General features: G+C 42.1%; 1 protein-coding gene across 44 annotated transcripts in view; it reads left to right on the top strand.

Moving 5' to 3' along the window:
• clasp2 (cytoplasmic linker associated protein 2) overlaps window positions 1-14,677 on the top strand; it is a 75,060-nt gene that overhangs the window by 46,350 nt on the left and 14,033 nt on the right. For 2 of the 44 annotated variants that reach the window (XM_034705421.1, XM_034705433.1), the window contains exons 12-30: window positions 90-225; window positions 374-444; window positions 584-643; window positions 786-863; window positions 1,021-1,188; window positions 2,013-2,053; window positions 2,489-2,641; window positions 4,909-5,010; window positions 5,222-5,248; window positions 7,684-7,854; window positions 8,470-8,514; window positions 10,510-10,617; window positions 10,888-10,950; window positions 11,536-11,642; window positions 11,829-11,852; window positions 12,019-12,174; window positions 12,884-12,975; window positions 13,064-13,127; window positions 14,200-14,202. In XM_034705421.1, coding sequence (XP_034561312.1) covers window positions 90-225; window positions 374-444; window positions 584-643; window positions 786-863; window positions 1,021-1,188; window positions 2,013-2,053; window positions 2,489-2,641; window positions 4,909-5,010; window positions 5,222-5,248; window positions 7,684-7,854; window positions 8,470-8,514; window positions 10,510-10,617; window positions 10,888-10,950; window positions 11,536-11,642; window positions 11,829-11,852; window positions 12,019-12,174; window positions 12,884-12,975; window positions 13,064-13,127; window positions 14,200-14,202 — 1,669 coding nt within the window. Of the gene's footprint in view, window positions 1-89; window positions 226-373; window positions 445-583; window positions 644-785; window positions 864-1,020; window positions 1,189-2,012; window positions 2,054-2,488; window positions 2,642-4,908; window positions 5,011-5,221; window positions 5,249-7,683; window positions 7,855-8,469; window positions 8,515-10,509; window positions 10,618-10,887; window positions 10,951-11,535; window positions 11,643-11,828; window positions 11,853-12,018; window positions 12,175-12,883; window positions 12,976-13,063; window positions 13,128-13,869; window positions 13,930-14,199; window positions 14,218-14,677 lie in introns of all 44 variants that reach the window. The other 42 variants (XM_034705423.1, XM_034705442.1, XM_034705425.1 and 39 more) reach the window with 41 other exon arrangements.

Genomic DNA, 14,677 nt, shown 5'->3' with positions numbered 1-14,677 from the left:
TATTTTTGATCATTTAAACTGTGATTAATTGTGTTAGGTGTTTATCACTATTTGATTCCTGTGTGAATATTCCTGTGTGTACCTTGCAGCCACCTTTCGACGGTGCTGGGGAACAAATTTGACCATGGAGCAGAAGCCATCGTCCCCGTCCTGTTCAACCTCATCCCAAATTGTGCCAAGGTCATGGCCACCTCTGGTGTGATTGCTATCCGCATCATTATCCGGGTGAGTTCTGCAGACATGCACAAACACACACATGTATGAATTATCTCGACGGTTAATTAGAGGTTGTTGTGGTCAGTCTTAAGTCACTGCTGTCGGCCGGTTGTTTGATTTTTTTTTTACCTCTCTCTACTTCCTCTCTTCTCTGCAGCACACCCACGTCCCTCGACTCATCCCCCTGATAGCCAGTAACTGCACATGCAAGTCTGTGGCAGTTAGAAGGTGAGGTTAACATCAGCGGGGTGTGGTTTATGAGCAGGTCACAGATAAGTGACAGCTTGTAGATCATAAACTGCTTTTTATCATGCCTTTAAGTGGTGAGTTTGTGATAATGAGCGTGATAAAAATGTGTCCCCTGCAGGCGCTGTTATGATTTCCTGGACCTTTTACTACAAGAATGGCAAACCCACTCTCTAGAGAGGTGAGCATTGATTTCAGTGGGGTTCAGATTAATGCATGAGTGTGCAGGAGTCACATGAGGGGGGTTATAAAGGAGGGAAATGTGTTTTTAAACCTGTTTGACTGCTTAAAGCTCATTGTGTATGTGTATCTCTGCCTCACAGGCACACAGCTGTACTAGTTGAAAGTATCAAGAAGGGAATTCGAGATGCAGATTCAGAAGCCAGAGTGGAGGCCCGCAAGTAAGACAGCAAGATCTTCTGAAAGTGTTTAACGTCTCACCACCATCTTCTTCCTCTCTATGAATACCATGACTTTCTCTCATTTTCTTCTTACTTACTAATTTCTAACTCCCCTCTTCTCCCTCTCCGTCCATCTCCTCTCTTCTACCTCTCTCAGGGCCTACTGGGGCCTGAGGAACCACTTCCCCGGGGAGGCTGACGCTCTCTACAACTCCCTGGAGTCGTCTTACCAGAGGACCCTTCAGTCCTGCCTGAAGAGCTCTGGCAGTGTGGCCTCACTTCCCCAGAGCGACCGCTCCTCATCCTCCTCTCAAGAGAGCCTCAAGTAAACTTTCAGCACTGCTCCTTCGTCGTTCACTGAAGAAGTCTAGGATTATTTAGAAAATGCTTTTGGTTCTTGAAAAGGAAATATCCGTGACTTCTGCACACATTTCGGGAGGGGTTAATCTGTGGAGCTGCACCGTGCTCTACATAGATCAAATATCCTCTGTTTACTTTTACTTTTTCCGTCAGTGCTCCAGGAAACAAAATACTACGCAGCACACTTTTCTTTAGAGAGTCCTCCATGACTTCCTTGTGCGGAAGCTCATTTTAAAGAAAGTTCCCGACTGTTTTCAGCGCTTTATATCGTCAGCATTTTGCAGTTCTTATAGTTTTTCCTCTTCTGAATACAATGTAATTTGCAAATATATGAAAGCAAGCAAAAACAGAGCAGAGGAGTACACAGGTTTTGGTGTCTGATACCCCTCTTCCACCAAGTCAGTTCCAGGGCTTATTCTGAGGCAGTACCTAATCTGGAACCAGTTCTTGCTGGGCTAGAAGAAAGAACCACTAACAGCAGGTGGTGGAGGTGGGGTTATTGTGATATGGCTCTTGTGCTACTGCTACTGCTAATTGTGTAATTCATCATTTTTAGTTGATAAGCATCCTTTTCACTCAGGTTTAACACTTGGATTAAACCTTTGCATTGGATTCTTGCACAGTATTAGTAAAAGCTTCCTCTCCACTCCACAGAAACATTCAGCCATTTCAATTGAGAAAGACAGAAAACTTCCTATGAAATTCATCTCAGCCCCGTGTTTATATTTCTCTTCTTGGTGTGTTGTTGTTTTGTTGTGGACTGACCCACTTTCTCCTCTCTTCCCTCAGTCGGCCTCTGACTTCAAAATGGTCAGCAGCTCCAGGGCGAGGTGAGTCAAGCACACTCACTCATACACACACACACACACACATACACACACACACACACACACACACACACACACACACACACACACACACACACACACACAAACACATCATTTCACTCGCTCCTCTGAAGGCACACACAGACGATGACGGACATCAGCTCCTCCAAAGCCATTCCCCATCATCCTCATTCACATCTGCCTGTGTCCGGCCCCGTACAGCCACTTCCTGTTATTATCATTTTGTTTTTTACGTTACTACACACATGTGCGCACACACACATGCGTACATGTGTGTGGGCTGTTTGTGTATTCTGTACTGTATCAGTATTGTGTTTGTATAGTGTGGTGCCTGCATGTGTTTGTGACGTATATGCCCTCATCACCTCCCATTCCTTCTCCCACACGCTCCCCCTCCTCCTCCTCCTTTTCCATCAGTCCCTTCGGGTTCGAAAGGTGGGGTGTCATCAGCCTCCCTGCAACGTTCTCGTAGTGACGTGGATGTAAACGCGGCAGCGGTCGCTAAGCACCGGCACGTTGGACAGACCAGGGGAGCGGGCCGCCTGCCCCCTGGTTCCTACTCCTCATTGGGTAAGGGCCCTGCCAATCAAGTTAGACAACAGGCCGCATGTGATCAGCAGGGATGAAGTCCAGACTCTGAGATCAGCTCAGAAGAGGCTTTTAAGTTTGTAAAAGTCTATTTAAGCTCAGGGTTGTCAGAGCGGACCTACACATGCACTCACTCCAGAGTTTGGACTGGGCTTTCTCCTCTCCACTCCCGTTCTCTCTCCTCCTGCCGCCTGCTCATTGCCTGTTAATGTATAAATGTGTTCAAATGGATATTCTCTGTGTGCATGTTCTGTAGATGAATATCGTCCTCTGTGTTTCTCTCTGTGTTTGTATGTTGACCTCAGCATCTGCATGCTTCTCCGTTAAACAGATATTCTGTAAACTAATAGACTCTGTGCTCCTCTCCTCTCTTTGTCACTTTCTTGTATTCTTTATTTCTTTTTATTATTTCATCATTCTTTGTTACCAACATTTTCTGCTTCACCCCCCCCCCCCCCTCTTGAGTTCCCTCTCCTTCTGTTTCTTTATTTTAATCATCTTTTATATCACTCCTTTGCTTTTGTTTCCTTCCGTTTCTTCCCTTTTTATTTCCTTCCATCACTTTCTTCTTCTCTCTCTGCTACTTAAGATGATGCCTCTGATAAAACGGATGGTAAGATCATCTCACTCTGCTTCACCAGCTACAGCCTACACATGCTTTTCTGTTCTCTTTTTTCCTTTTCTTCTCCCTCATTTCATCCCAGTCCATGTCAACTCCTTTTTTGTCACAGAATGAGAGGCCACAGCGCCTCCTGCTGTCAGTATCCCTCATTATATCACCATCCTACAAAGCACATCATAAATCAAACTAATGACACATTTAAGATCATCCTCTGCTTTACTACACTTTAACCTTGTTTTCAGAGATATTCAAACTGTCAACAGCTGCATTAAACCGCATCCTTCATTATTTAAGACTTTATCAGGATGTTTAGGATGTCTTGCTTTAGTGCTATTCTCCAAACATTAGATTACATGTGTTGTTTACATCCTGCTCCTTCTTTGTCTGTCTGTAGGAGCCAGGTCAAACAATGGTAAGATCATGGTTAGCTAGTTGTGTGTGTTGGCCTGCTGTTAGAGATGTTGTAGTTGGTAAAGATAATGAAACCAAAATGGAGTATGAGGTCTACATTAAAGAAAAATAGAGAAGATAACAAGAATACAGTTGTAATACTGAGTTGTAATAATAGGTTATTAAAGTCGTTAGGATATAAAAGTTGTTTTGGGGAAAAAAAACAAAATGTTATGAAATAAAGTCTTTATATTATGAGAATGAAGTCATAAAGTTATGAGAGTAAAGTCATATTAAGATAAAGTTATGATTATAAGAGACGAAAGTCATAGTATGGGAATAAAGTTGTAAATTAAAATAATAAATTCATAATATTTCCAGAATAAAGTCATAATTATGAAGGGAAAATATTTTTTTGGGAGAAAAAGGTCATAAAATTACAAAAAATAATGTTGTAATATTAAAAAGCTGGGGTATGGGGATTTTTGTATTTGTTTAGTTTATTTAACAGGGGAAATGTCAATTACATTAACTTCATCCTCTCAATATCATAAGTTTTTATTATGAAATTACAACTTTTTCCTTGTAATATTACATCTTCATTCAATCTGATTGATTTATTTTCTTCAATTTGGCCCTAGACTGACACCTATAGTGCAAGTTTTTATCGTCTGCCATCAGTATTTCCAAAAGCCTGTTCTGTGATAACCTAATTTTTTTAACATAACACTAAATATTCCGTCTTCAATCAAAGATATGAATTGTGAATCATGTCTTTGATTTTCATTCAAATTGCTCTTGAAGTGATTTTAAAGATAGACAGGCTTGAAGGTTGCTAAAGCAATTGATTGGATGAAAAATTGTAACAGCTGGGGATAATGATCTGACTGGATCTGATCTGTAGATATCTCTTCAGCTCATTAGATCTTTTCTTATATTTTAATCAGATCAATCGACACTTGGAGATCTTTAGTTAACACATGACCTGTTTCAGGTTTAAACTGCCTGAAACTGGTTCCTAGTCCACTGAAACTTCATTGTATGTATTTATTTGTCTGTGCATCCGGCTGCATCTAAGTGTGTAGTTTAGGATCTGACATATTCCAGGAGCAGTAGCTTTTAGTCAGCTGTAGCGCTTCTTAGTTTCTCGGCTTCATTCAGCTTCTGCATCTACATGTATCAGCTTAGGAGGGTTCAGCTGTGTGCTTTTGATTTATCCCCCCCCCCTCATACACAGGCCGTGTTCGCACCAAGCAGCCCTTGACCACCGCCAGCAGTGTCTCCAGCCAGGTGGACTCACGAGGACGCAGCCGCACCAAGATGGTCTCCCAGTCACAACGTATGTACCCAGCATTACACCAAACACACAGTATGACTTGAAGCCTTGACTGAAACACTCTGGGTATTCAACACTTCAAATACACACTCTGCAACAGAATGGTGTGAGTGAGCCTCTATGAGTGTGTTTATCAGACTCTTATTTTGGAGTTTAATTTCCTGTTGCCTCCGTGGTGCAGATAAGCTCCATGTAAATGTTTTTATGCCTTCAGGTTCCGACGAATCCGATTGCACTCCAGGTATTCTGTTTGTGTCAGAGTCAGAGTGTGCGTGTGTGTATGTTTGCGTGTGTGTGTGTCTATCTGTGTTCCACAGTGGGAATGGTGGCCCACCTGCTATCGCTCTCATTCTGATCAAGGTGTTTTTGTGTACAGAAGAGTGGGTGTGAGTATGTGTGTGTGTGTGTGTGTGTGTTTGTTTTCCTGTGCAAGTGCATGCTGTGTCACTGATGGGATGGTGTGGTGAACAGTTATTCACGTTGCTCTAGCCTGGCTCTGGCTGTCATCTAGGTTTGTAAAATAAAAAATTAAAGAGCACAAGCTAACGGGCAAACTGCTACTGCATCACACAAGGCAGATATGTCGCTTTCCAAAAGTTCTACAGCGCACAATTTGATGCAGGCTTGCACCAGAGTGGTTGATGATTGAACCACAGCCTGGTGCACCAGTCGGATCTGAACATTAAGATGGAAAAAAAGCTGGTTTGATTGAGAGTTCAAAAGCCCAAATCTTAAAATAGCACACCAACAGAAACAGAGGAAATGGCAGCTGAACAGAGGCTCAGAAAGATCTGTGTGTGTGAGTGTGTGTTTGTGTGCGCGTGTGTGTGATAGAGTGTGTGTTTATTTTTAAACATATTTACTTTGAGGTTTCCTTTTCTCCCCTCATTGTGAAACAGGCTTTGCTTCATACGTATGCCAGCCTTTCCCAACATGCACTGCTTTTCCCAGGCTATCATCCGTAGCTGGTCCAGTGTGTGTGTGTTTGTTTAAGCAACATATTTTCCGTTTCCTCTTTAATAAATGGATTTGTGTTCTCAAAGTGCTTCAGCTTGGCCTTCATTCTTGATATTGAACCCCAGGATGCGCTGCCATCAAACTCTGTGTTCTGACACCCATGGCGTTTGTATATTGAGTTATTTCTTTTGCGCTAACACCCATGATTCTTCTGGTTTAATCTGCTGTTCCTTACCCCCTCGCCTCTGCTTCCCCCCCTCCTCTCAACCAATGGGCTTAATGGCTCAGGATCTCAGTCTGCTACCCCTGTTGGTGGTAAGAGTACAACGCTACTTCTTTTTACCAGCTCTCTGTATCTTTACTGCCTCTCCTCTGTTGCTTTGACTCCCCCCTCCTTTCACTCGCACCTAGAAAAATCACTCAAGGCTCCTCCCACTCTGGCTGAGGCATGCTGGGATTTGTAGTCACTAGATTTTAACATGGCTGTTCTGTGATCATGCTGAACACACTGCATCAGGAGTCTTGTGTTACTGCACTCCTATGTGTGTCAGAGTGGAGACCCAAAATTAGATATTTATTTTCTTTAATTTTTTAAATGCAAGTAACAATTTCTTGTCTTGTTTGGTGTAATAACACTTTTTGCTTAGTTCACTATCTTATCATAGTTTTTAGGATTTGTTTGGAGAAACGTTAAAGACAGTTCCTTTGTATGAACATAAAATTAAGCAAACAAGGGAAGAATACATTCAACAGGAAGTGTATAGCCAGTAAAGTACTGTAGCTGGAAGTTTCTTTACATCATAAAAAGTTGAAATTTTCATGATTTATCTTCTACAGAATACATTTCAAGTTATAAGTGGTGATCAGAGTTGCCTTAAAGTACTTAAATAACCCCTATTTAGCTTTTTTCCTCACCTCCAGACGCATTTGTTTACCTCTCTGGTGTCAGTTCAGTTTTACAAACAGACTTTCCATGTGCTGAGTTTGGTTGTGTGTGTGTGTGTGTGTGTGTGTGTGTGTGTGTGTGTGTGTGTGTGTGTGTGTGTGTGTGTGTGTGTGTGTGTGTGTGTGTGTGTGTGTGTGTGTGTGTGTGTGTGTGTGTGTGTGTGTGTGTGTGGCGGTAAAAGTGGGAGAGTGAGAGAGAGGGTATGATCACGGTATCATGTTGAGCCCTTTAGTTTGCTCCTCCTGTTGTCTGTTTCCACATGTCATGCTCAGAACCACAGAGCAGCAGCTCTTCCTCTACTGTTTTACTTCAGGTTGATAACAAGTGCAGTCACTGTAGGATAAGACACATTGTGGGCTGTTCATTTGGAGACGGGATGGATTTGGGGGTCTTCCAACACTTCCATTATGCTGCTGAAATGTTAAATTCATTTAATTGACTAATTGAATTCCTTTTTTTTTTGTATTTCTTTAAGGAACAGATTTTGTGCAAATCTAAACTGTGTACTTTGGAAAACTCCTCGTTTTCCCAAAACCCTCTTTCCAGTATCATCAAACACTTAAGTGTTGTCCCTTATCAGTGTGTGTACTGTATCTTACAACAATTACCCAAACTACTTGGAAAGTAGTGTCAGTAGTAACAATGTTTTCCTCACATCAGTGTGAGATTAGTTAATTTAAGTAGTTTTCACAGTTCAAAACCACTTGTCGCCAAAAATGTCTTCTGACTCAACCTTCTCCCTCTCTGTATCCTGTCCTCCTGTCGCACTGAAGCCGGCAGTCGGAGTGGCTCTCCAGGTCGCGTGCTGACGAGTACAGCCCTGAGCACCATGAGCTCAGGAGCCCACCGGGTGCTGGCAGGAGCTGGGGAAGGACAAAGACGCAGTCGCATTCCCCGCAGCCAGGGCTGCTCCAGGGACTCTTCCCCCACGCGTCTGTCTGTTGGTGAGTGAACAGTTACTATATTAACTTTGGACTTGGGTTTGGTTTAAGTTCAAGTATCTTTTTTGTTAATGACTACTTCACAAAAGTTAATCTCCATTTACAGATTCCATATACCGTAAAATCTGGAATAAAAGTGGCACCACTATATAAGACATGGTCTATTTTTGGGGGTTTCTCTGAGGGAAAGGGTTTAAACTGTCCCCTGCATAATGACTATATTTTACTATTTACAGTGAACCTGAGACTCACCATAAACAGATGAATAGGCACTACAATGAGAACACATTGAACCAAGCAATGAGGTTTTTCTTTATGAAGACTCATCTTAACCCTACACTTTTGATATGAATACACGATAGCTTCTAAGTTTCACATAGGACTGAAAAAGAAGTAATGGCTTTAAGTAATTTAACCGCTGGCCAAACCAGAATATTAAAAAAGTTAATAGCGAACAATAGCTGCTGGGTTCCACAATTGCGTTTTAGATTATGATTTTGTTTTAGATATTGCACACACAATGCTTTTATCACCTTTGATCTCAACTTGTTACTTCCTTCTCTTTCCCTGTTCACCTGTTCCTCCTCCTTCTTCTGCCTCTGCTGCTTCTGTCTCTAGCTCCTTCGAGCATTAGTTCCATCTACAATGGAGCAAGCAGAGGAGGTAAGGCCCTGAACTCAACCTGACCATCCTGACACTCGCCTCTCTCTCTCTCTCTCTCTCTCTCAGTCTGTCTGCTCTCATCCTGATCACATAACCCCCCCACCCCTTCCTCCGATCGCTACAAATCTCTGCCTCCTGCCTCTTTTAACCCGTAAATCAAGCTCATTGTCTCCGCCTCTTAGAGCCCATTCCTTCCAACCTGTCTCTGAGCTCATGGCTGTTTTTATGGTGATTGTTTCCCTGATTTCACTGCATTATGAACACCTCCTCCCGCTATGTACTAACTTGTCGTCAGTGGCTGGTGAACTCCTTGTAGGGTTGGCAAAGTTCCATCAGGACTTAAATATGCTGTGATTAACCCTGATTGGCTGGGTGTAGTTGCTGAAGCTGATGAACAGAGCAATGAACCGTCAAGTTGATTGCGATGCTGCTGGATATAAGCACAGGTCCTCCCCTCGATCGCCCTCCCCACTCCCTCTACCACTCAAATTCATCTCAAATCACTTTCTTCCTTCTCTTTGTGTCCGTGTGTGGTTGTGTGGATGGTCATCAGACTTTGTGTGATTATGAGACTGTTTTTGTGTTTTTTATTTAAATGGGAGTTCAGCAGTCCTGTGCTTCTTTGGGGAAGAATCTCATTAAAAGTGTCTTTCAAAGCAAATATGGCCCAAATTCATTGGTTCAAGAGATTTTTGATACTCCTCTCTGACAGGAAGTTGAAACACAATCAATTGTTGGTCGAAGGATTTAAGCTTCTCAAAGCTCTCTCCTTGGGTTCTTTTCAGAGATGTGACGAGTACTTGACTTGTTTGTGTACATTTGATAGACACAATAATAAGTTATCTTCTAGATAATTTATCAGCTTTATTTCATTAGTGAAATAATTCATTTAATTTGTATCACTCCAAAAAGAATGTCTTTTGATTCAGTTGTTTGGTCAAACAAAAGTAAGTCGTTAAAGATGCTGCCTTGGTCTTGAGGAAATTGTGATGGATATTTTTCATTAATTTATAAGATTTTGGGCTTATGTCCACTAGCAGCATTTTTTTTGATACTCCATCTTCTTCTATTTTGTATACAAATCTGATGTGGTTTATCTTATTCAGTGCTCAGCATCCTAAGCTTAAAAGAGTTTATTGTCGCCAGGCTTAGGGCACTCTCTGCTGAAAATAGTTATGGAACACCACCATGCTCATCAATGTAACTTCTCCATCATGAACCAATCAAAATCAAGGAGGGGCAGGACTTCCATCATTAACTTTGTAAACAAAAGTAGCAGAGGTCTGTAAGGAGCAGAAGCTTACCACATTTTTTGAGGGTACATTTCGAGGCATAGAGCAGCTGCTAATGCTAGGACAGAATTTTATCAATAGTTTTTATATTTAAAGGTAAAAGTCTGCTGAATGAAATCAAATAAGAATCATTGAAAGTACAATGAAACAGACTTAATGGTCTCTACCAGAGGAAGTGGAAGTGCACAGACTTCTGGTACAACTTTCATAACCTACTAACAGTAAGCATTGGTGAGGATTGCTATGAAGTTGAAGTTGTGTGCTCTGCCAGTACATAAATATGCTATTAGTGGACACAGGCCCTTAAAACCCAATTGATAGATTGATAGAATGAATAGAATGAATCATTAAAATGATCTGTATTTCAGCTCTAATTAAGACAGATGTCTAGCCAATGATCAATAAAAACATTTGTCTGTTGGACTCTTCACACATAAGGTGACTTCACCCCTTTAAGATGCTTCCCCAGAACCAGTACACCTGCGCTCAGTTTCTATTTTGTTTGTCAGTTTGTCACTTTTGCCTGTTTTGTCTTTTTTGTGTCTTTATTCTTGTACCTTTCTCTCCTCTCTACTTTGTCACTGCTCATGTTTGTCTTTCTTCTTTGTCTTTGTGCCCGTATTACCACTTTTCTTCCCCTCTCTTCTCCTCCTTCCCCTGCCCCCCCTGTCTTCCCAAAAACCCTTCCCCTGGGTGGCATTAGCTCGGGGAAGCCGTATCCCTCGGCCAAGTATGAGTCAGGGCTGCAGCAGAGAGGCCAGCAGGGAGAGCAGCCGGGACACCAGCCCTGTACGCTCCTTCACGCCCTTAGGTGAGTAGCAGGAAAGGAGAGATAAGCAGGAGGGATGAGAAGCGAGACTTCCAAAAAATGTTTCTTTTCCACATTAAATAAACTGGAACCAAAGAGAGTCTTAACAGTTTGAAAAGGAGATCAGAAAAAATAAAAAACCTTCACTTGCATGTGTTCAGCCTGTCTTTCTATCTTAAACTCTGCTCGATCAGTTTTAAGGTTGTGTGTGTTTGTCTTGTGTGTATGCGTGAGTGTTAAACTCTGTGTGTGTGTTTTTAATCTTGGTTGCAGCAACACGGAGCTACTCTCGCTCCACCGGAGCTCTCCACACACCTGATACTTTTGGGGCTGCAGGTGAAGGCTGAGTACATCTATGTTCTCTGTTCACCCACCCACTTCGCCTTAATTTCTTCTTTTTTTGTTGTTTCTTTGTTTTCTTATTTTGTTCTCTTTAGTGTCAAGCAACACCCATTTTATTTGTCAGCCTGTTTCTTTTCTTGCCCATCATCATCTGGGTTCACTTTTTTTTCCCCATTCTGCTCGAGGATCTTTCTGCGGAACCGCATGTTTCCGCCCACTCAGTTGCCAATTGACATCAATTTGACCATTTTACCCATTTTGTTCTTTATTTAGCCCCGCCCCTTCTTTGCAAGGATGCCAACATGTTTCCTGTGTTTTCTTTCTTACTTTCTTTCTCCCAAAGTAGCGCCTGCAATGTCATCTAACAAAGTCATCGCATTGACTTACAGGGTTGACTCATGGGAAATGTCTGTGTGTGTATGGATTAAATAAATGACAGAGAATGGATACAGAGGAGGAGGATGGTCATCAGATGATCAGTGAGAGGGTCATTGATGAGAAAAAGGGTTTTGAGTTTGTTTTTTTAAATGCTAAGATTCTCTGTATCCTCTGTCTTTCTTTCTCTCTGACTCTCTGCAGGATCAGGTTTTGGCATCAGTCAGTCCAGTCGTCTTTCTTCCTCAGTCAGCGCGATGAGGGTCCTCAACACAGGCTCAGACGTAGAGGAGGCTCTTGCAGATGCACTGGTACACACATATATATATATATATATATGATAATATTATATATAATATCACACTCTACAAATCACATTTTAAACCCTGAGATTTCAAGTAGGCTGTCACCATTTGGCGCTCACACCTCCTGGAGTGTGTGTGTATGCGTGTGTGTGTTAACTAACCCCTGATTCTACCTCTGTTTAATGCCGTCAGCTGTTGGGAGACATGCGGTCAAAGGTCAGCTCCTTCTCCTGCCTCTTACCTGTGTGTTGTGTGTTTAGTAGCTTTGTTTGAATCTTAGAAAGCTAGGTATGCATGCTTTCCGCCTGAGCTAGGTTTTTAGCTTGATTTTAATTTCCTTTTAATGTCATGTCCTTTTTCTATTTCTGCCCTTTTCCTGCAGAAGAAGCCAGCCCGGCGGCGGTATGAAAACTACAGCATGTACTCAGATGACGACGCTAACAGTGATGCATCCAGTGCCTGTTCAGAGAGGTCCTACAGCTCCAGGAATGGAGGAGCTATCCCCACCTACATGAGACAGACAGAAGATGTAGCTGAGGTTAATATCAACATGATTACAGCAGAAAACTGGGAGAGCTCAGATATTGAAATGCAAACCTGAGACATGAATGCACACTTTGTAATAGATACATTATCAGCATTTCAGTGCACAATACTCTTCTGTATTCAGGCACCTATCTCCTCCTGCATGTATTTCTTGCCTCTTGTGTCATGCAGAAAATTCATGACTGACCACAGATTACTCTACATATAACACATTGTGCATACAAGTACTGTTACAGTTAATGATGAAAATAAGCAAAAGCTGCACATATTTTTAAGAAGAATATTTTCATTATGGATCTGCAGGGTACTTTAGGCTACTTAGTGTAGAATCTGGCCCTGATTGAGCGGTAGACATTTCAATTTGTTTACCTGTCAGTGGAGTTTAAATACTGTTGATGTTTAGACCTTGTGTGGACAGAGTAGGCGTTAAATTGAACCAATTAGATCTCTGCAGTCTATTATCCTTTTAATAAAGAAAGCACCTCATTATGCTTGGCTTGTGTTTTTTAAAGCAACCCCATGCATGCAGGCAAAATGCTGCCTAAATCTGTTAGATTAGATGGCATCCTGGTTTGAAGGATGTTATGGAGTACTTAAGTGACTTCATCTTCCCAGTAGAATGAAACTTCATGCACTGATTAAACTTGTGACTGCACAGATTCTCAACAGGCCTTTCTTTCCAATTTTGTGCTTCTCTCCAGGTATTGAACCGGTGTGCCAGTGCGAACTGGTCAGAAAGAAAGGAGGGGCTGCTCGGTCTCCAGGCACTGCTCAAGAACCAGCGCACCCTCAGGTCAGCTACAGCCTAGGCCAATGTGTTTTTAAAATAGTCAAAGGATGATTGTTTGTTTAGTCTGACTGTGTTTCTTTTTGATCTGCAGCCGGGTAGAACTGAAGAGACTTTGTGAAATCTTCACCAGGATGTTTGCAGATCCTCACAGTAAGGTAGGATTGCATGCAGGCCAAGTGTTCACACAAAGAGCCACAACATTCATCTACACTATCATTACACATAGATTCATTTTTCACCAACTTTGATTTTACTTTTGTTCCACTCACTTTTTTATACCACCATCCTTCACCGTACCGGATTCTGCCAGAACAAAAAAAAAAGGATCTTCTTGTTAACACACACAGACATTTGTTAAAGTCACAGATGTTAAATAAAGTTTTAAAGTTAAGATTACAGATAAAAGGTGAGAAAGTTGTCTCGATGTACACGCAGATGGAAACACTCATTCAAACATAAACACAGGCATGCAGAGTGTGCGACGGACTGTTTTCTAACGGCATGCCACGCCTGAGTTTTGCGTGTGACCTCACACCCGTCCGTTGTCCTGCTGGATTGCTCTGTCACTGTTCAGCAGCCGATCGGCCTGCTGTGCTCACTGCATTCACTGCCACTCCCTCTTTTTCCCCACCCTTCCTGCGCTGCAGTCCAAAGCGACGTCACTGACCGCACACACACACAGACGCACTTAGCTATCCACACAAATATTGCAGCTGCCAGCTCTCCCCCTCGTACTAACCAGCTACGGTTCGCCCCTTTCTCTCTAACTCTGCCACTTTTCTTGCGGCGTTTTTTTTTTTTTGAGTGCCTCACACATGTCCTGAGGTGTGTGAGATCCCCTTCCTCTTCCTTTATCCCCTTCGTTTTTGACGTGTTTGAAAATTTGATGAATTTCAGCGAGACTCCGGCAGGGTGTACGGCACGGCAGAATCCGGTATAAGCTCAGCCTCCTTCAAGGTACCGCATCACCCCATGGAGTCATCTGTTGCATTCCCACTTCTTCTTCTTTCTCATCTTTTTTTTTTCCAACTTTCTTCTCAGTTCTTAAAGTGTGCACAAAAAAATCACTTCACATTTCAAAGATGGTGTTACTCTTACATACCTGTCTCCACTTCCATTTGGAAAATGATAGACTGAAATTCCTGACACAGTCAGCTGTTTCTGTCAGGATGCTAACACATGTGTCTTTCTCTCCCCCATGCCTCGCTTCACGGGAACTCTCTGTAGAGAGTAAGTTTGGCAAATGTGTGTTACTTTATTTATTCTGATTGGATGAAAATCTGCTTTGTAAACCTGATTGCATAATCTGTTGCCAAAAACATAACAATCACTCACTAATCCACCCTAACCTCACTTAATGCTGACTGTAACTATAACATCTTGCTGACATTTTGAGAGTGTTACCTCACAGTGTGATTGATGTCATTTGTAATATTCATATTAATTTGGGTGATTTTGGTTGGATTGGTGTTGGATTGGTGGGAATGATGGTGTGGCGTTTGCAATGATGAGTTAATAACCACTAACTTCACAGTACAAACCATTACTGTATATAAAGATGGACGAAGCGTCTCCACCTCCTCCTGTTGTACAAAAGTGAAGCTGAAATACCCCTCACAAGAGGCGCTGACATATTCACTCAATCAATCAATCTTTTTGTAGATATCCCACCTCATAACATATCCTATCTAAAGAAACTTAACAA

The sequence above is a fragment of the Notolabrus celidotus genome, chromosome 16, assembly GCF_009762535.1.
Source record: "Notolabrus celidotus isolate fNotCel1 chromosome 16, fNotCel1.pri, whole genome shotgun sequence".
NCBI lineage: Eukaryota > Metazoa > Chordata > Actinopteri > Labriformes > Labridae > Notolabrus > Notolabrus celidotus.
The sequence above is the reverse complement of the archived record's forward strand: the minus strand, read 5'-3'. Positions and strand labels throughout refer to the sequence as shown.